This window comes from Mytilus galloprovincialis, chromosome 9, assembly GCF_965363235.1.
Source record: "Mytilus galloprovincialis chromosome 9, xbMytGall1.hap1.1, whole genome shotgun sequence".
NCBI classification, from domain to species: domain Eukaryota; kingdom Metazoa; phylum Mollusca; class Bivalvia; order Mytilida; family Mytilidae; genus Mytilus; species Mytilus galloprovincialis.
The window spans coordinates 46842996-46865315 of record NC_134846.1 but is presented as its reverse complement, the minus strand read 5'-3'; the positions used below and the strand labels follow the sequence as shown (position 1 = coordinate 46865315).

The 22320-nt window shown below is 31.5% G+C and overlaps 1 protein-coding gene and 2 long non-coding RNA genes across 4 annotated transcripts in view; 1 reads left to right on the top strand and 2 right to left on the bottom strand.

Annotated features, from left to right (window-relative positions):
- LOC143045139 (uncharacterized) overlaps positions 1-7214 on the bottom strand; it is a 28629-nt gene extending 21415 nt beyond the window's left edge. The window contains exons 1-2 of the long non-coding RNA XR_012968880.1: positions 7192-7214; positions 5262-5332 (exon numbers count right to left, since the gene is read on the bottom strand). This is a non-coding gene — a long non-coding RNA (uncharacterized LOC143045139). The remainder of the gene's footprint in view (positions 1-5261; positions 5333-7191) is intronic.
- Positions 1-12758, top strand: part of LOC143045135 (uncharacterized) — a 34317-nt gene extending 21559 nt beyond the window's left edge. The window contains exons 1-5 of one of the 2 annotated variants that reach the window (XM_076217452.1): positions 7259-7348; positions 9006-9719; positions 10430-10472; positions 11160-11386; positions 12161-12758. In XM_076217452.1, the coding sequence (XP_076073567.1) occupies positions 9027-9719; positions 10430-10472; positions 11160-11386; positions 12161-12583 (1386 nt within the window). In that variant the 5' untranslated portion in view covers positions 7259-7348; positions 9006-9026 and the 3' untranslated portion in view covers positions 12584-12758. Of the gene's footprint in view, positions 1-7258; positions 7349-9005; positions 9720-10429; positions 10473-11159; positions 11387-12160 lie in introns of those variants that run through there. The other variant, XM_076217453.1, reaches the window with a different exon arrangement.
- LOC143045137 (uncharacterized) lies at positions 622-4135 on the bottom strand. Its single transcript, XR_012968877.1, has 2 exons — positions 3847-4135; positions 622-1061 (listed from the first exon to the last, which is right to left on the bottom strand). It is a non-coding gene; the product is annotated as an uncharacterized LOC143045137 (long non-coding RNA).
- Positions 12759-22320: the final 9562 nt, after the last annotated feature.

The following is a 22320-nucleotide window of genomic DNA, read 5'->3' as shown; positions in this document are numbered from 1 at the left end:
AAAAAAAAAAATTAAAAAAAATTGAAAAAAAATCTGACTCTTTATTTTCTTTGGCACTTTGAATGTACTAAATGAGTCCAACCTCAAAATTGCCATGCTAAGTAAATATGTGGTTTCTATGGAAACAAAAAGAATATATGATTTTTCAGTTATTTAGCTTTTGTCTTATATTTCACAAAAGTCATATTGTTTTGTGTGTTGTTTCTATGGCATTGTACTATTTCATATCATTACCCCACATCTGTTATTAAATAAATGAAAATGTTGTGTGTTGCCTTTCGAAGGCTAGAGCTAGCAGTGCAGTGGTTGACGTTGGGACATGTATGACAGATTTTATTTTTGTAAATTGTTTTTTCTTCAAATTATGTCTTTAGTTTTCTCGATTGCATTGATTGAATTTTTTCATATTTGGTCCTTTTGGCCAACTATGCAGTATAGGGTTCTGTTATTGTTGAAGACTGGACAATTGCCAATGTTTAAAAATCCACAGCATTTGAACTTGCTGAAATCCGCAACATTTGAACTTTGATGGGTAGTTCGCATTCATACCACAGCTCTTATCTTTATATTGTTGACGATATCCATAATTTTGATATTGTTATTAAATGAAAAAAGAAGACAAAAATCTATTTGTGTATATTTTAATTAAGTAGATTCTGCTTCCTTGATGGACATTTGTGTTTATTGGTATCCACATCAATGGTCAAGTCAACCTCACTTTTGGCAATTGTTTGCTTTGGTACAAATACCACTGTCTGGCTGCATCTAATCCTTTTGATGTTCAAGTGTTTGGCATAGTAAATTTGAAATTCTAGTGTTCTTTTTTAACAAATTAATGGTTATAGGTACAGAGTCACATGACTCTTTAAAAACTACAGATCCTGGTTTGGTTGACTCAACTATGAAGTGGTGATAAGTGCTAATATGCTATGCTTAAGTGTTTTAAAATACTGCTGAAGGTATTTCTTCCAAACATAAAATATGACCGGTTTCTCTATATCTTTCACTAACTGGGAAATATAATGACCATTTCTGCTGGATTTGTTCATACTTTCTGGAATCTGCAAGATATAGCAACATTTTTGCTATTACACAATCAACATGTAGTGTGCATGTAGTTAAATTTAAATGTATTTACAAGAGAAAAGAAATACAAAATGGGTGTGACATGACTTTTTTTTCCTGCAATGGATTTACTAGAAATGTTGACATGCATACATGTATCTATACTATTAAACGAGAAGACCTCATTTTTTGTGTCGCTTCTCTTTTTTTCCACAACAAATTAATCAGCATGCCTCTGTGTCTTATAGGTACAGTGCATAGTCGCATTTGTCACTCATTCATATGAATATTCAGATTGAGTTATTTTGGGAGAAAAACGAGAAAAAAAGGTGTGCGGCTAAAGTGTCCGTCATAGGGCAAAATTTTAAGTCAGGTTATACTTCAGGTTTGTGTTTTCTGTATACCTTGAACATAAATATATTTCGAATAAAGTGTATTTTCTATCTGATATCATAGTTTTATGGATCATTATGTAAAAAAACAATGAATAATAATTGCAACTAACCCATCAATGCAATTTCAAATTTAATATGATAAGAACTGACTGTCTCTATGAATACTTATAAAAACAACATTAAGAGGATTTCAAGATGGGTACTTTGTTGAACTTATGAAAGTTAATGATTTGACTTTTTTAAGTTTAGAGGACTATAAATGTATTGTTAATGCTGTAAAGTGATATTATGTTTTTGTATAAAATCACGACATCAGTATCATATATTCGACCTTGATAAATGTAAATTACAGGTGTTTAATGTTTAATGACGCACTTAATAATTGTTTTGGTCACAATTTAGAACGTTAGCACGGTTGTCATATTTTCACATTTAATTTGAAATATAAAGTCGGTTTTCTATTAATATAAGATGCATCTTTATTCAAAAATTCTCAGATTAAGAATGGTCATGGTATAACAAAATCACACATATTTTCAATTCATGCTCTGTATCAGCATTCTATTACCCTTCCAAATCAAAATAAAAAAAAACCAAACAAACCAAAAATAAACCAAAAATCGTCTTTATCTTTAAAAGGAAAGCTCAAATCATCAAAAAGAAAACAACAACGATACAATGTATATATCGAAAAGGGACCTTACTGCTATTATTATCTGGTTACATGTAGTAGCGACTTTTATGTTACGCATTTGTTCGTTTCACAGAAATGAGTGTTTTTGTGTTTGTCATGTTTTTTTGTGTTGTATTTCTGTCATGTAATGTTGTCATTTTAGCGATATTTTTTAATATTGCTATATACGCAGTTTATTTAGCTAACCATTAATCCTGATTCAACCCACCGTGTTTTTCTTTAAATGTCCTGTCGTTTGCACTTTTTTTTGTTACACGTCAGTGTTTCTGTTGTTCCTTTATTTTTTCTCTTGTAGTTGATGTGTTTCACTCAGTTTTAGATTGTCATCCGAATTTGTTTTCTCTCAACCGATTTATGATTTTTCAACAGTAGTATACTACTGTTGCCTTTATCTAACAATAAATATTCCTTTACACCTTGTGTAAAAATATACAACTATGTAAAAATGTTTCCCTTCTCAGTGACTATAAAGACAATTTTATTCAAACGTCAAAGGTGCTTTGCTGTATTCACTGCATGCGCTACTTATCCATGTCATCCTAGATAACTTTTCGAAATAAAATATCCAACATATTTGAAACAGTTGCCTAAATGTTTTCATTAGGAACGTAGCATAATATATTTATTATTAATTCATAAATCAAATACCTTATGTCTTAATAAAAAAAAACATGTTTCTTAGATAATGTACACCAAGCATGTTAACGACCGCCATAGGAGAGCTAAAACTGCGAGACTAAACCCACTTTGATAGTTGTCTCACCGTGAAACGTACCACATCTCTTTGTGTACATACTAGAATCATTAAATTTAAAGACTGAGATAGTTTATTCTTTTTTGTTGGGGACAATGCATTTACAGAGCATGAATTGCAAATAAGTGTGATTTATTTTTACCCATTATCAGTCTGAATATGAGAAGGTTATTTAGGCTGCTTACTGTTTCATTTAATAAAGATGTAATTTAACAGAACACGGGATTTCTATTTTAAGTGAAATGTGAAAATATGTCAGCTATGCTAATGTTCTAAATTCTGATCGAAATATTTATCAAATGCGTCATTTCATACAACACATCTGCAAACTATTTACCAAGGACGAATATATTATACTGATGGCGTGATTATATACAAAAACATAATATCACTTTACAGCATTAACAATACAATATATTTATAGTTTCTCTAAATGGAAAAAAACATTAATCACCATCAACCTTAAAAATGTCAAATCATTAACTTTTATAAGTTTAGCAAAATACAAATCTGCAAATCGTCTTCAGGTAGCTTAGATGTCTTCGTCCATCTTAAATTTTGAAATAAAGATCGATACTAATCGGTCCAAATCTTATAAAGTAATTGATATTAAATACTTTTTATTCTTATTAAGAACATAAAAAGTAAATCACAAAAATACTGAACTTAGAGGAAAATCAATTCGGAAAGTCCATAATCACATGGCAAAATCAAATAACAAAACGCATCAAAAACGAATGGACAAGAACTGTCATATATCTGACTTGGTACAGGCATTTTCAAATGTAGAAAATGGTGGATTAAACCTGGTTTTATAGCGCTAACCCTCTCACTTTGATGACAAACACGTTATTTGAATCACGAAGAAGAAGAAAAGACCCGAGGCAGAGATAGGTCTTGAAGATACATGTAACTAGTTAACACTTAACATAACATACACCGACTCCGCCATCATCGTTCAGATTTTCACTTTGGGAACTTTCTATTTGGGCAAAATACAATTCGTCGACAATATGTAGCTCTTCAATAAACTCATCGTCTTGTTTGTCTCTTATTTCCGATGGAATACTTGAGCGAAACGATACAAATCTAGCTTGACTCATGACGAGGACATTTCACTTCCACTTTCGATTTCGGAAAGGGGAAGTAATTATTTGGGATAAGGCTAAAGTACGGAACCAGGTTAAAAATAAATATTGCGGACTTTAATTTAAATAGATAATAACGATAATCTATCACTATATAATATGTAAAGGTGAATTGTTTTTAGTAAGCAATAAATTAATTCGCATGTGCTCGTTGACGTTAACTTTGCAACGTCATAGTCAAAATTACGTTTTACCGCGTCTGGGCCCATTTTGTCAGACGTTGTCACAAATGATATCATCACAATCCACAAACTTTGGAGAGAAACTGCACTCCATAGTATCTACCTTGATATGTCTTATTTTTACCAACATTATGATGGTTTTATCAGGGTCTGCATTTCGTCTGCACTTTATTGTGGGCATTAACCCTTGTACTTCCTGTTGTTCCTTTATGTTTTCAAGGAAGAAGAACCATAAGGGGAGATAATTCTTAGAAACAGTTGATTTTTTTCAGTTTTCAATCCACATTTTTTTTCTTAAATCAAAAAACACATAACTGAATTCTTTTTCATTTTTAAATGGGGGTTTATCTTCATGATTTTGGCAATATTTTCTATAAACTATCTCGGAAATTTTGTCAAAGCTTCAATGAATTTTGGTGAAATTTGGTTTTCATTTAGATGTCAGAATCACCCCATTCTCCAATAGAAAATAAGCACATGTACACAATTGTCAGCCAAATGTGTGATATATTTTTAGAAAGACAAAGGTAACAGCCTTTAGATGTGATAATTGTCTGCACTATTTATTGTCAGGATTAAGGGGAAATAAGCACTGATTTTTAGGATTTTTTTTTAGAATTTTCATTGAAAAAAAGCCCGAAATCAAAATGGCCGCCATTTCCATAGTAACAAAGCCCAAAAATCAATTTCTAAAGTGTTAGTTGTTAAGTATATTAGTTATGTAGTATGTGTACAAAGAATGGTAAAAATCTGTGACATAGGTGTGAACACTAATTTTGGTCCTTACAGAGAATGGCTCTTAAGTACTTTCATTGTAGAAGCGCATTTTAAAGAAAATGGTACAGATGATAATCAAACTTGATTGTATTAAGTATCGGGCACTAACGACTAACAGAATGGAATATCACGAAGGAAAACATAGTATGGAGAAGTTAAGTAGATTTTCTGCTCTTTGATCGGATTAATGGCCTCTTTGACACATTCCCCATTTCTATTCTCCATTTTATGCTCTATTAATCGTACCTCTTGGGTGACTATATCTCCTTTCACAATACTGACTGCCGTTCTCCAAATTTGTAAGTGAAGTCCCTTTCCTATAAAACAATGAAAAGTTAGTAAATAACATATTTTTCGAATTCATAGCTTTCCTTTTTATGGATCGAAAACATGATAAATTCTTATTTTCGTTTTTGATGTGTTTTGTTATTTGATTTTGCCATGTGATTATGGACTTTCCGATTAGATTTTCCTCTAAGTTCAGTATTTTTGTGATTTTACTTTTTACACCCACCCACCCCCATACACACACTCAATCATGAAATATTTACTCGGTGCCTGAATGGACAAAGCAATTATAAGCAGTGCAAGAACATAATAGTATTTTAAACAAATTCGGCACCATGTGAACTACAGTTACTTTAAAAAAAGAAGTCCTTGACATTATGAAATTGATATTTAAAGGAATACAAAAGTATAAAAGAAATGGTTAACTGAGAAATTACGTCATGATTTGTTTTAATAATGAAAGTTACACATGTACCGAGTTTGAAATTTAAATTATTTGTCTTATTATATATAATTGTCATTTTCTAATTTCCTTTCGTCTTTCTTTTATCGCCTTCTTCTATTCTTTTTATTTTCTTCTTTCTGGTTTTATTTTGATATTAAGACGATTTGTAGTGAACTTTTGATTTCTCATGTTCAACTTTTATGAATTGTGTTTTTTAAAGTATTTTTATAACAATACTAGCAATATACTCTTCATAAACACTTAAGCATCATTAATAAAATGGACCAAATGAATTTGTCCAAAATATAAATTTCTCCTGTGTATCTTTATTATAGTATACATGACATATTCGTTAAAAAATGTGTTATTAAACATAAAATGGAATATTTAATCGATAATGTCAGATATGGTCTTACCACTCATTTCATTTAAACTAAAAATAGAAAACTCAATTTGAATTTATTGATATACCCAATTGTAAAAACCTTTACTTTGTCATATATTTGTCCATTTTGTTGTCAAGATCAGAAATAATAAACGAGTGAGCTTCTGGTCTTTCAGCTACTTGCAATATCATGACAAGCGCTTTAAACACAGGTTTAATCAACCACTTTCTACATAAGAAACTGCCTGAACCAAGTTGGGAATATGACAGTTGTTTCCATTGGTTTGATGTGTTAGAGCTATTTGATTATTTCATTCGATAAATGATTTTCTATTTTAAAGTTCGTTTTTTTTTTGTAATTTTTACTTTTTACATAACACATTCATTATCCAGGTCTTAAGGTTTATAAGCTTCTTGAGGCCTTCGGCGGCCCCAAACCCTTCGCCGAATTATTTTTCGACTCGCTCCGCTCGGTAAATATGTTTGCCATTACTCTATTAAGGCTAGTTACAGCCCAGCCTTTATACCTTGTAAGTTGTACCTATGAAATATAATTATGCAGTTTTGAATTCAGAAGATTCACTTCCAGCATGTCCAGAGGACGAGGATTAATCCTGATTTAATGGTACATAATGATTTGACTAAACATGTGTTATATTTATTCAAGAAAAAAAAAATATTTAGAAATGTGTTTTCAAATATTATGAATATAATTGTGAGAATAATCAATCCCTTGTTTTAATGAAAATGAAAAAATCATGCTTCAACAGTGCAGAAAATAACAAATCTGTGCTTCTAGTCCACAAAAAATAAATAACCGATCCAAAACAAATCCTCCTCCCCCAACAATAATATCAAATGGTCATCCACTTATATAAAGAAACCAGTCGTGTTCAAGCTCTCGAAGCACAATGAAAGGTTATATTCGTTTTGCCTAATCCAAATGTTTATTTTAAAACACTGAAGAAAAAAAATATAAAAAAATAGAACTGTGAATCCTACAACTATATATTTACATGTGCGTATTGTTGTAGTAAAAATTAAAGTTTATAACCCACCATTACTGTTTATTCCTCCATCACCTATTCTATTGATATAAAGAGAAATTTTATGTGATAAACTAAAAATTGTCAGAGACTGTCGAACCATGACTATTGAACTTTGTTTGTTTGGTTTATATCAATAGAATAGGTGATGGCGGAATAAACAGTAATGGTAGGTTATAAACTTTAATTTTTACCACAACAATACGCACATGTAAATATATAGTTGTAGGATTCACAGTTTTATTTTTTTATATCTTTTTTTTATTAATAAATTGACAATGGAAAGCATGTTTCATAATAGACAAAAGACATAACAAACATATAATTAGGTCTTTTTGCAGCTATTGTCATCGTCATTTCATCTTTGAATTATCTATCTACTTTGCATTAAATCAGCAGTTGGTCTTCATATTCAAAACAAGGTCAAGTTTAATTAAATCTTCTGCGCCATGTGCATTTCAGAGAACGTTTAACCGAAAAGAACCATTTAATACTTGTTGACAAACAAATTCGATCAATAATTCAAGTTAACACATGAAATGGGTAAAATCTCTTTGTTAATACTGTGCTAAAATCTGGATAAGGCACAGGTAAGGTGTGCATTACATTTTAACTACCTCAGATATACTGCATAGTTCAAAAGTACATTTACCTTTAGGGTCGGATCCTGGATTTTGAAAGGGTGGAATTTGATTCCATAATATATCTTTTTTGTAATATTTTCTGTACAATGTTAATCTTATCAGACTGAGTGTTTCACAGTCCAAACAGTTAATGAATGAACTATGTTTTGTAATTTCGGTCAAAAAAAGAGTTTTGTTGGTATAAAATTAATATTGATTTTGTTATCGGTAAATTACAATAACAAATAAACATACTAATTATCATTCAATTTGTTTAACAGAAGCGCATTCATGGTTCTACAAACTGTCGATACCTATATCTTGACTATTTACTCTGACTGTTAGAAGAGCAAAGAGTTCGAATTGTATACTTGCAAATGAGTTATTTTATGTTTCTTTACTTGTTTTGACAGAATTTAGCAAAATTGGCTGCTAAAATCGAGTTTTTATTTCATTCATCCCCATTTATTAATTATTAAACCAAGAAAAATCACATTCTATCTTTTTATATTTTGTAGCTAATGCTCCTTTATAGCATAAATGACCAGTAAGATATAATTATGATTAAAATCTGCAGTTGACTTCTAAGAGTTATTGCCCGTCAACGATATTTAAAAAAAATATTTTTCTGATCTTTCCTCATTGTATTAAAAACTATAATAGAAATTGTCAGACAAAATAGATATACAAATATGTCAACAGAGTGAAATTGTCAGTTAACTATGAATGAAGAAGTTCACGTTTAATGATGCTTTTACTAAAAAGTGGAAATAGTTTAAGATGCAGGTGACCGATATAGGCTCTTCAGCGCCTCTAAATGTATATTCTTACAAAATGTATGACTATGATATTATGTTGTGTCATTTTGGGTATCTTTGAACTAATCATACAAATCCTAGCCATTTCAACAGGCGAAGTTGTTGACTAACACATTTGATTGTAAAAGCAACACCAATGCATACTCTTGCTGTGCTGACATACGCCGCATTTTAGAAATCTATATCCTTCCGCGAATGCAATAGTCTGATAATCCTGCATTTGTCTCAAAATATACAATCTGGTAAATGTAATCCAAATACAGGTATTAAATTTCAACAACGTATATCAGCAACAAGTGTTCTAATTTTTAGTACATGTACAAGTCCATGTGGAATTTTATTTGATTGTTTTCTTTAATTTTTCTCTTCACTTAAAATATTTCAGATATTCTAAATACTAAAGACAATGACAGAAGAGCAGGAACAACAAGAAAACTTTTACAGACATTCAACAGTTTTAGTCGATGTAACTAAAAAATCACTTCAACAACTTATTAAATATTATTTGAAAGACCAAGGCATCACGTACGAAGACTTCATCAGACAAATCCAGCATGATCTTTACCATCTATGTTACAACTACTATCCATGCTGTAGTTGCCCTACTGGCACACCTCCACACTCAAAAGGCAGTAGGGTGATCCATCCGCCACAACTGGCCTTATTTATAGATTCGGCTGGTGTAAAATTGCCATGCCACAACCCGACTAGTAAATCGGCGCCAAACTGTTGTTGTCCTGTAAAAGGAAACATCAAAATAAAAGAGCTTGATATGACTCTAGCTCGACTTATTTTGATAAATTTCCTTGTCCCTCCTTCCTCCGTTGAAAGAAAAGCAGTTGACGATCTTGTAAAGATAAGAAATGAATTTGCGCATGCAAAAGAAGGAAAAATGGCAAATGAGGAATATAACCAATCAATTGAACAAATCTCAAAGTCCTTATTGGTCATAGCAAAGAAAGTTGGGAAAGAAACAAAAACTAGACAGAAACTGTATGAAGTTGGTAGACAACCATTTAACACTGCAATCTATTTGGAATTGCAGACAATATTACTTCAACAGATAGAGAAGGACGACGAACTGAAGCAAATCAAACTGGTAAATTAACGTTTATACTAACGATATAGTACTTAAACATTTGTTAAATGCTAATTTTTTTTAATTTTTTTTTTTACAATTACTGCAATTATAATATCCATTTAGTTTAGTAATTGAAATTAAAATAATTTTATCTTATAAAATGTGGTGTATACCAGAACATTTCTGTTTGTGCATGCAGGTGTAAGTTTACATGTTGACAAAATGAGACATACAAGTAATATCAGAAACATGTTTACAACTTTTTTTCGAACTGTTTGCGGAGTTTCCTTGAAATTTTGTTAGAATTTATTGAATTTCAAAGATGCCCTTGCAAATAAACTCATCATAGATACCAGGATTAAATTTTTGTATTTACGCCAGACGCGCGTTTCGTCCACAAAAGATGCATCAGTGACGCTCCAAGTCGATTTCAGACGGTTTGATTTCTAAATGATCAATTGCAAACGAAAGAAACCTCTATAACCTTTTTGACGACGAACGACTAGTTATGTTGGTCTTAGGAAATTTACATGGAATCTTTAAAGGCGGTATACAAGTTGCTTGTAGTTTGTCATGTGCTTCAATTAGCCCGAGTGCTTTGTATAATACTATTCGACAGGTACATGTAGTCTCAACTATGTACTATCCATTGTTCGTTTAACTGCAAATTCTTTAATGTTGCAATTCCGGGTTATTAATCATATATTTGTACTAATATGTACTTTTAGATGCTTGAAAAACTCACAAATGACCAGGACAATATTCCAGGAGGTATGCATATATATATTAAAGTTTGCACTCAATACATGCATATACTACACGAGACTACATTTGTTTGCACCTGTCCTAAGTCAGGAACCGTTTGTTGGTGGGGTTCATAAATGTTTCTCGTTGTTTTTATATAGATAAGACTTTCGTGTTTAAATGGTTTTACACTTGTCATTTTTGGGGCCCTCTATAGCTTGCTGATCAAAGGCTTCGTGTTAAATTCCGTGTTTTGACCTTTAATGATTTACTTTAACTAATTGTGATTAGATGGATAATTATCGCATTGGCAAACAAACCACATCTTCTTATATCTATGTTAGGGTAAAACTTCAGCATATAATTTGAAAAATAACCTTTAATGATGCAATGATAATTTATTGCATTCACGTTAGGCTCTATTTTCTTATCTATGATACTATCAGAATAATACTACTAAACCTTATATTCACAGCGTATGATCTAAGATTAAGTTGTAATATTCTATATACTTAGATCATTAAAACATGATGCAAAACTGAGGAGTCTACAGTTTCCCAGGTTTCCAGCATTCTGATAAAATTTGCATTCAGTTTAAAATGATTTGCACGCCATGTTTGTCTTGATATATTGTCGTGATGTTAAGATCCAATGCACAATCATATTAATCGAACAATTAAAAAAATTCAGTATCCAATAATTTTCTTCTTGTAGAATCTGTTTCCATAGAAAATCTGCTTGATGGTGTCACAGCTGTGCCAGGTTCTTCTCTAGGGAACACCACATTGTCCTCGATAATGCCTCGAAACTATCACGTCGTGTTTGGCATTGAGGTAGAGAACTTGACGAAATATAAACTAAAAAATTCTGAGACATACTTGACTAGTGGAGAAATTTCAATACCAGCTTTAGATATTCGTCCAGGATACAAAGAGGCAATGGTATATACTATAAGGTTTCAAATTCAATATAAATTACATGTTAAGAAATTAAAAACAAAATGATGATTATGTTTTAAAAAATCGTTTTAAACTTTTTTTTCATGTACATGTATCTCCAATTCTTTTACAATACACATACCACATTAAATCTGTCCTGAATAATCCGTAGGGAATTTTATATTCAAGTTGTACCAGGTGTCAGATCAACATTCAATAGATGTGTGTGATCTCTGTTAAATCATTTAATTTATCTTTGTGGGTACTTTGATTCGTCTACGGCTATTACAAGTTATATGTTTCGCAACTGAAGTCCTACGGATCCATAGAAGGTTAGTAAATTCATAGGGGCTGACTACTTGAAAAGAAAGTTAAGATTTGTTGTATTCTTAATTTCTCACTTATCATGAGTTAAATGATAACTATATTTGGTATGTGCATACCTTGCAAGGTCCAATTGTGTTATTATGTATACAGTTTAAATATAAATAATTTTGTAAGATTTACATGCATTTTCAGCTTGGTTTATCTGACCTCGATCTCATTTTTACAAAGCATGTTGAATTCATGTGATAGTTGTAGTAAAGTATCATATTTAGGACTATCGACCAAAAATAAATAGCCAGTAGAAAAGGAAAGCATTTCAGCGTGTGCACGCTTGTTAAGATATTAAAAAGATCGAGTAAGTATATGAAGCTCACACATCCTTTTTTAAATATTCCCCCCAGCCTTTACGATAACAAAATAACTGAAACTTTATTATCAATTATTTTACAGGTTGCAACGAAGAAACCATATTGGCCTGCATTTGGAATATGCGGAATAGTGTCGTGGCTTATCAGTGGTTGCAACCGACGTCTGGTTATTATGTTCACGTTGCCATGGCCTGCATTTCTAAACTATATGACATACACAAATAAACTTTCTGTTGGCATATCCGACGTCGGTATCACTGAACATGATAGCAAATGGCATAAAGCAATGAAACTAAATAATACGTACCCCGGACTTAATTTCAAAACTGAAGAATATGTCAATTCCACAAGACCGGTGAAAGTCGCAGATGAAACATTCCAAGTGAGTGGAATCATGGGAACAGGTCATCAAATCGAGGCTAAAATAGTATTTAAACCAAATCACGTGGATAGTTTGGCACAGAATCTAAAACAAACTGTTTTAATGAGGCAAAGTTATAAATGAAATTTAAATGACTCTTTATATCAATCATGTGATGCATTCATTTTTATTTGATTTTTTTGTGAACATTGTCTTGAAAATTGTATGTAACCATAATAAAAGTTTCTGCGGCATTTAATTGCCTGTCAATTAAAACAGTACAGTGTAAAAATAACAGTAATACAAATTGTACAAATAGTATACTTCTTGTTATATTTGAATACAAACATATAAAGGGTATACGTTTTTGAGACAGCAACCAATGGCAAAAGTGAATACGGGATACCGAGAGGACACATTCTAGTCAGTTAAAGTTGGCACTGTTTGGATTCTGAGACTACTACAATATGTTACAGGATTCTGTAGGATTCGACAACACAACGCACTATAAAAATTCAACAATATAGTTTCGGTCCAATGTATTTTCAGTATTAAATTCATGTTATTTCGAAATGGCTCACTTCTGGTCGACGTATCGTCTCCGAGGATATCATCAAACTAGCAGTCAGCACTTAAGTGTTGACATGATTATCAATCATATTGTCATTTTTATAAATTAATTCTTTGCAAAAGTATGAATTATTCGACATACCAATCCGAGGCATAGATTACCGTAGCATTATTTGGTACGACGTTTTGGAATTTTTGGGTCCTCAATGCTCTTCAATTGTAAACTTGTGTGGCCGTCTTACTATTTTGATCTGAACGTCACTGATGAGTCTTATGTAGATGAAACGCCGCCGGTCTGGCGATTTAAATTATAAGCCTGGTACCTATGATAACAACTATAACCCCAAAAAAACAAAATTAAACATAAAAGTATATGAACAAAAACGGTGTAAAGAGAGGCTAAATCACACCAAAGACTATAAAATGGATAGTCGATGCTAAACCGAAAAGAACGAGAACCTATTATAATAGTATATGCATGTACATTTAAAAACTTTAGATCCAACAGAAAAGTTTGAATGCAATATACATTTAACAGCTGTGAGTATTTTTCTACATAGAACGTGAGCAGTATTCGTAGGATTTTGATTTCTACTGTAAATCAATCCTATCCACTGTCACTAAAAATGATTTTTATCTTAATTAATTTGTTGCGTTTTGGCTGTCACTTAGACGCACAGTTACAGTAACAATGTACTGTCATATACTATCAATCAGTCAACTCAATTAGGTACAATCTAAGTGCACGTCACCATAATGTTTTCCTGATCATATGCTTATTATCATTGATTCACATGGTACGGATGAATTGAATCAAACATATTAATGTCATGCCATTGTGTTTGAAAATTAGTCATAAAGGCAAAACAATGAAATATTTCCGTTATGAAAGTTATGACAAATACTTTATATTTTAAAGTGCTTAATCTATTATAGATTTTTATTAATTTATCATGTTTATTTTGAAGTTGATATCATGTTCCCGAAACAGTGAGTACTATGTACATAATGAAATCGACATTAAATACCTCATAATCATTATATTATCAAACGGGGATAAAATCTAACATTATCAAATTTCAAAGCGAACTGAAATCAGACTTGATATCAGTTCCAATTGTAATTTGTTTATTTTATTATCTGATAAAAATGTGAACAGTTGGGTGAAAGTCATTTCATTGATAGTATCAAATCATAAATGTGCATATTACTATGTTTCAGATTTTATTTGAAAAAGCAGTAAGATGATGTTCCGGAGACTTTTGCTTTATCTATGCATACCACTGATTTCTGCGGTATTTAAATCAAATAAAGGGAACTGTCCAAAGATATGTGGATATGATAAACAAAACCCTAAACACAATTTTATTTCAACATGTAATGGAAAATTGCATACTATAAAGATGAATTTTATTCCAAAATTTCCTCCAAAAACAGTAGAAGTCATTTTTATAAACAATCACTTACCAAATGTGTCAAGGAAAACATTTAACAATCTAACACATTTAAAACTGAAAAATCTAGATTTGCAAGGCAATTCAATCAGTGTTATTCAAAACGATTCTTTTGCTAGTTTTATTTTCCTGGAAAAACTAGACCTCTCGAGGAACAATATAACAGAAAAAAATGCAATGGACTGTTTTAAAAATTTACGAAAAGGTATACACCAGTTGAGATTAAACCATCTTCTCTGGCATCCAGTCGAAGGATTATTTGATGGGTTAAATAATAGTAATGTGACGAGGATCGAGTTCAGCCATAGCTACTTAACACCATTTAAAGGAAGATGGTTTTCAGGTCTTCCACAACTAAAGTCGCTGGATATTTCATGGAATTCAATTAAAGATTCGGATTTTAACTTGACTGGACTTCCCAACATCATACACGATTTAAACTTGGCTGGCAACTGGTTTAATATAATTCCAGATTTTTGTCAGTTTGGTTTATATAATATTGCAAATTTACGTATGTGTGACACAAAGCTATATACCATTAACCATTTGAGAATCTGTTCTTCGTGTCTGCAAAATCTCAAGAAGTTATATTTGAGTGGACTGTCAATAAGGATAATACCAACAAACATATTTTCAAATCTCAAATCCTTAACGGAGCTAACAATGAAGCAGATGTCTACACAATTTAAAAAGATTCATAAATACGCCTTCAACAGTTCCTCTCTACAAAGTTTAACATTCTGGCGAGCGGACGGCTTTTTGTTTACCTCGAAATCTGCAAAACAAGAAATGTTTCATCCTGATTCATTGTTTGGCTACAGTAAAAATATAAAAGAACTTGACCTATCTAATAATAAAATAGATTTAATATCGAATAAAATCAGATTGATGTTCAAACCTCTGAAAAAACTTCGGAAATTATGGATGGAATCAATATCTCTATCATACATGCCGAAATACTTTTTACCGCTATTTCCTTTACTGACTTTTATTTCATTCGAGAACAATAAGATTCACCCATGGAATTATGGCCATTCTGTTTTTAATGGTGTTCGAAATTTGAAGATAGTTAATTTAAGGAGCAATAAGATTGGAATGATTTATGATACATCTTTTCCGCTGGCTCTTTTGAACAACTTGACCTCAATTTACCTTTTGTTTAATCGGTTTAGCTGCACGTGTGACCCTCAGTGGTTTAGGAATTGGATGAAACATACTCGTGTAAATATTTCTGGAAATAATACTTACAAATGTGATACTGACAAATTGAAGGTAGTTGATTACAATCCAGACTTTATAGAATGCCACATTTTGTCAATTTCCCTGTCAATCGGATTTGGCGTCGCTTTTATTTTGATCGTAACTATAACCGGTTATATCTGTCGATGGCGTTTCAGATTCCAGTTGTACAAACTTCGTTCACTCCGTAAACAGTACAAAGAACTCGTCAACAAAGAGGATTTCGTATATTCTGCTTACGTAGTTTATTGTTACGAAGATTTCACATGGGTAAAAAGAAGCCTCATTCAAGAAATAGAAGAGAAGCAAGGTTATAAGTTGTGTATTCCACACAGGGACTTCGAATTGAGAAAAGTATTTGCAGATAACATTGTTGAACACATGCATTTGAGTGAAACAGTTATACTTGTTCTGTCGAATAATTTTGCCAAAAATAAGTGGTGCTTATTTCAACTTGCTGTTGCTAAAAACAAATTAAATAAACTTGGGAAATTATCCATATTTCTTGTGCTACTGGAAGAAATAGAATTTAAGAACATGAATTCTGCGCTATATCATCTTTTGAAAATGTCAAGTTATGCAGCATGGGACAGTGATGACAATGCACAGAAACTTTTCTGGGATCAAATAAGAGATCACCTTAGTTGAACTGTTAATGCTTTTTTTTTTTATCAAATGGAGGACTTTGAAGCAAGCATTGTGTTGTTTTAAGATAGAATTAAATTATTGATGAAATTCAATTGATAATAAACTGTTGTTCCATAACCCTAAAGTACTGTCAAATTTCAGTCGTAAAACAATGTGGAAATACAGCTTACACAGCCATGTCATTGTAATTGTCAAATGCATATGTTTTAATGTTAAAAAATACTGCTAAGAAAATTAAAAATAAACCGCATTCGATAATTGACTATCTTTTAGAAAACAATTTAGATTAAATGAATAGCATTCACTTGCAATACTTTTAATTTCTTAAATCATTAGCCATGTTTTTCTGTTTGCAAAAGTATGAAATATTCTAAATACTAAGAATTTTCTTATGCCAGACATAGATAACCCTTAGCCGTATTTAAAACAACTTTTTGGAATTTTGGATCACTAATTCTTTTCAACTTTGTTCTTGTATGACTTTCTTACTGTTTTGATCTGAGCGTCACTGATGAGACATTTATAGACGAAAAGCGCGTTTGGCGTATTAAATGATAAGCCTGGTACGTATTAGCATGTCGAAATGGACTGTTGCATTGGTTATTTGAGTATTTCGATGTCCTGAATGTTCTTGCAAATTATTTGTAATGCAATCCTGTCATGTTATGTTGTTATTTTAGTGTTATATTTCATATTGCCATAACAGCACGTGGTTTGCTAGCCAAAAAGCAAGTTTCAACCCATGATTTCTTTTCTTCAAATATCGTGTCACAAATCAGGAAAATGACAGTTGTAACTTATATTTTGTTTCTGTATGTGTTGCATTTAGTGCGGTGACTGAAGGCAGATTTTTTTAAATTTAATCTCCCCACCGAACACACACCTATATAATATATCATTGGAAAGAGGAAATCGTGTACTATAATAATATGCCTGTCGTCAAGACTTGATATGGTCACATTTTTTTTAAAATTGAGGTCAAAGGTCATATGTAAAAATCTGTGAAAATTTGGGAGGGTTTCAATTTTGACATTTTTTTATATTTCTAAACTCTACCTAAATACAAATGATACTGTTTTGGCTTTAGTATTGTTTGTTATTATACATAAATCTTAATCTTTGAGATTTTTTTATCAAAAAAATTCATAAAACGACGTTTTATAAACAAAACTTCAAAAATCAAGTTTTCAACCTATAAAATGTTTAGAGCAATTTAACCTTATGACAAATTTCAAATTCAGGTAAACATCAAGTGTCATGCAGGACAATACTTTAAAATTATTTTTTAAACCATCATATTGGGTGAGGTATGAAACCAAAGCAATAGAACACTACAGTCAAATATGACCTCAAATTGAATTTGCGGATACTTTATTTTTTTTTAAAGACTACTCGTTGCTTTTGGGTTTTTTCACAATTATTACTGCTTCCATAGTATTATCTGTTGTTGTGTATTTTACTCTGGTTAAAATCTATTACATTATAGGTTTTGTACCTATATATCCCCCCTTTTTTTCCTTGCAACGTACCACAAACTTCAAAAGTATTCCATATAAAAAAAAGAAGATGTGATATGATTGCAAATGAGACATAAATTAACTTACAATTATAGGTCCCGTACGGGCTTCAACAATGAGTAAAACATTAAATTCATACTGCATAGTCTTCAATTCACGAAACAAATAATGTCAAACAAACGAAAAATCTAACGGCCCGATTAATGTACAAAATGAATAAGAAACAAATAGAAACAAATGACAAACACTGCATTACCATCTCGTGACTTGAAACTGACACATACAGAATGTGGCCGGATTTAACTTTTTTAAGGGCGCACCAACACTCCCCTAACCTGGGTATACCAGTGCAACAAGCTTTATACCAAATCAACCGTTATCTTCATCATCTTCATTTTCATCAACCGTCACAAGACATGTTTTAATATTTCTACTCATTTCACTCATGGCCACATGTCTGCACATGAAAGGTTCTGCTCACAGCAAACACGTTATTTTGAGTTTTTCTTTACAAGTATAGACAAGGTATTGTAGGAAGTCCGAAGACATTTGTTCCTAAAAAAAATACCAGCTTCAAACCATCCCTGTCAATTCATCCAAGATTTAACAGAGATCTAAAAGGGGGTTTAGGAAGGTGTGATGACATCCATATGCGTGTCTGTAAAGATGCTGAGGAAACATTATACGAGATGAACACACTATCTTGAATTCGCTCAATTTCATGGTTTGCAATACATTAGATAGCGTCGCACTTTACTTTAAGAAACATAACGTCCATTGGCATTCAATGTTTCAACAAGGTGTTTTGAACTAAACTCATGGTACATTTGTAAAGCCAATCCTAAATAAAAAAGAGTAAAACAAAATTGGCCACACACACGATTGACTTAACAATTTCTTAGCATTTACGCAATTTCTCTGGTGCCATTTCCTGAGAATAGTCTTGGCTGTATGCAGTTTCATCGAGTAACTATAAAATGAATTGCAATAAATACGAAGGCATTGACTGAATTGAAGAAGGAAGAGACAATTCATCCGAAGTTGGGTATTCTTCTTTAGAGTTTCGATGTCTTTTCTAAGTATACTTGCAGCGGAATGAAATATCTGTCCGTTATGTGTGTCTATTACCGTTGACATTGAGATTTTGAGGTCAGTTTTCAATTGCCTAGCAGCTGATATTGCATCTCAAATAGTTATTTTGCTACTATATATTATGTTATATTTGCCTTGAACTTGTTGTTTGACAACTGAATTTCTATAGAAATCAATAAGTTTAGACCGCATGTTAAAAGTAGAATATTTTAAATTAGAGTAGATCTGTATTTATCAAGTAACGGTGTCACGAGGAATGACCATTAAATCGTTGTCAATAGCCAAAATAAAATTAGTAAAAGCAGTATCGTGATCTGATATATCTGCTTCCACGGGTTTGGATTTTTTTGGGTCTTTTCTCGTTTTTAGCAAATGATTTGTAATGCAACCAAAATGACAGAGTGCTTGAAGTTTAAAAGATGGACGGAAAAACTATTTCAATTTTAACTTTGTCTGATACGGATAAAACATTCTTCATACGCTCATCTGATTCAAACTTGCGTAGTTTTTTTGATATTTCTAAAATGTTTTGTTGCAACAAAATGTACAAGCGCTCCAGTTGAACGACTGCATTCTAGAACGCATACAAATACTCGAAACTGTGGGACAACAGTCCGATAATTGTATGTCGTCATTAAATATCAGATAAGAAGCTTCCTTGCTCTAAAAGGGGGCACAAATATGTTAACTTGTGTAACTTTTGTAGCATGAACGATGGTAAACTGCCTGCACGGAGTTCTTCGAATTAACAGCTATCGCATGAAATCATAGGCACTTGTTTCTGTCAATATGGGGTTTGCTATCCATACCCGTACGGGTGATTTTTCGTACGGGTATGGATAGTAAACCCATATTGACAGAAACAAGTGCCTTTTCATGAAACATGTTCACCTCATCCAATCTTTTATTCGATGCAGATACAAAAATCGACTTCCCTATATGGTTAAATTGACTCAAAATTCCAGTCGAGTTTGTTTTTTTTTGCATATTAAGCACTGCATAAAATTGAACGACTTTATTCTTTTCTTTTTGACTTATTGGAGCAAGTTGCAGCGGACTTCACATATCACGGAATATTTACTGAAACTATCCGTCAATTATTTTGATTTTACAATAAGACTTTTCTGACAAAGTATATTTTATTGTTTTGTAACAAAAAACATAGAATATAAACATATACAAACAAAGAATGTGACATATATGTGCACTTTAATTGAAAATATGTGTATATAATAGCGAAAAAGGTAGTAATTCCATCTATCAGTTGAGAGCAAATTATTGACTAATACACAAAATGTGACGGAAGGCAAGTGATTAAGTTCCGTGTTGAAATTGAAGTTTTTAGTCCATTCTTTTTCCATTGATTTCTTAAGGTTTTTTTCATATTTTGGTTCCGAAAATTTTATCACTTATTAGTTTTATGAAATACTATATGCTTAAAATATCATGGGATAATTTTTATTACTGCTATGAAGAAGAAATCAAAGTTTGTGTCTGAATTTGCAATTAAAATTACCTCAATTTTAAACAGTCCAAACTTCGCAAATTTTATAGATTAGAAGAAAATAAAATACTAAATAGAATATTTTGACATATAAAAATGGCTTCAGGAAAAACTATTTCAATTAAATGTGAGAAAACATACACCTTTTTTCAATTTGAAAAAGGGGGGTTGAAACTCTCCAATATACTACTAGTCATTAAAACGACTTTTTAGAAAAATGTGACCGTACGAAATTCTGACGACAGGGCAAAAACTAAAGAAGACATATTTGTCTTTAAGTTAAGACCATTTTTAGCCGTGTGTTATTTGGGGAGATTAAACTCGCGATCTAGACGACTTTTTACACTTCTGTCACCGCACTAATTGTCGTTTGTTCTTATTTCATTTCAGTGTTTCTGTTGTTTTGTTGTTTTCCTCTTATAGTTGTTGTGTTTCCCTCGGTTATAGTTTGTAAACCGGATTTATTTTCTCTCAATCGATTTATGACTTTCAAATAGCAGTATACTACTGTTGCCTTTATTTAAAAGATCAAAGAGTATCAATAGCAATAATTAAGGTGGTTCGTGGGTACAAAAAATTCAGCCAAAAATTGAACCTTTATTTTTTCATTACAAATTTTATTTATTACACTATTGGTTATTACTTTATGATATGGTAAAAAAATCAACCCAAAAAATCGATTCGGTTAGGCTCCATATACCTTTTAAAATGTTTATATCATTGAAAAAGCTCCAAATTATCTCCCTTTGGTGCAAAAATGCCATTTTTGTGGCATTACATTTTCAATATCTTTTTTAACTATTGTTTTCATAAAGCTGTACATAAACTTAATAATTGTAAAATTTAAGCGATTTCTGTAATTAGGTTATTTTTTTATTTCAATATTACCTCTATTTCTCCTATTAGTTCAACAGAAAAAAAAGAACATTAACAAAAATGTATGCTTCTTCCGGAGGCAGATTATGATCTTAAATGAACGGTGACCCCATTTTTTTATTTCATTTTTCTTTTAAGTACATGATAAGGTTCATTTATAAAAAAATAAAGCGAAATCCTATATTAGAAAAAAAATTGGATTTATACCCAGGAGCCCCCTTAATCATGAAATGAAATGAAATATACCCTACGTATTAAATATATACACTACAGTGAAGCAGAACTTAAATGTAGCAGATAATAAAAAAAATGACAAACATGGAATTGACCTTGATACATACAGGAAGTTTTAGTTTTAAAACAAATATGGTCTAAATAGGGCCTTAGAAATCAGAATTTGTGCATATATATTTGTACCTAAAGCACATGTTTTAACAAATATGAGAAACATATAAGAATCTGCATGGAAATACACGATAGAATATGTGAGAATGCAATATTGGATAAGGTTCACTTGAATTGAAGTGCACATGTCTAAGTAATGTGACAAAACATTACTTACTAAACATATTGTCAATATATGCATAAGCTTATTGATTACATGTAATGAAAATATTATTATAGATCTGTAAAGAATGTTGTAAGCTTTTAGCTGCTTTATCTTATGAATAAACTCATTATAGATACCAGGACTAAATTTTGTATATACGCCAGACGCGCGTTTCGTCTACAAAAGACTCATCAGTGACGCTCGAATCCACAAAAGCGATTAGAATGAATATGAACTAATATATGAAAAAAACCTTTATTGAATGTTCTCTTTAAAGTTCCTCATTTTACTAAGACAACGTTTGAGTAGATGTTGTCTCCCTTTCACTAGGAAGATGTGATAATATATAAGCATTTTATCAATCTTGTTTATGTGCAATGGATGGGTCAATATAAACCCTTGTTTTGTAAATTTACTAACCTGTTTAATTA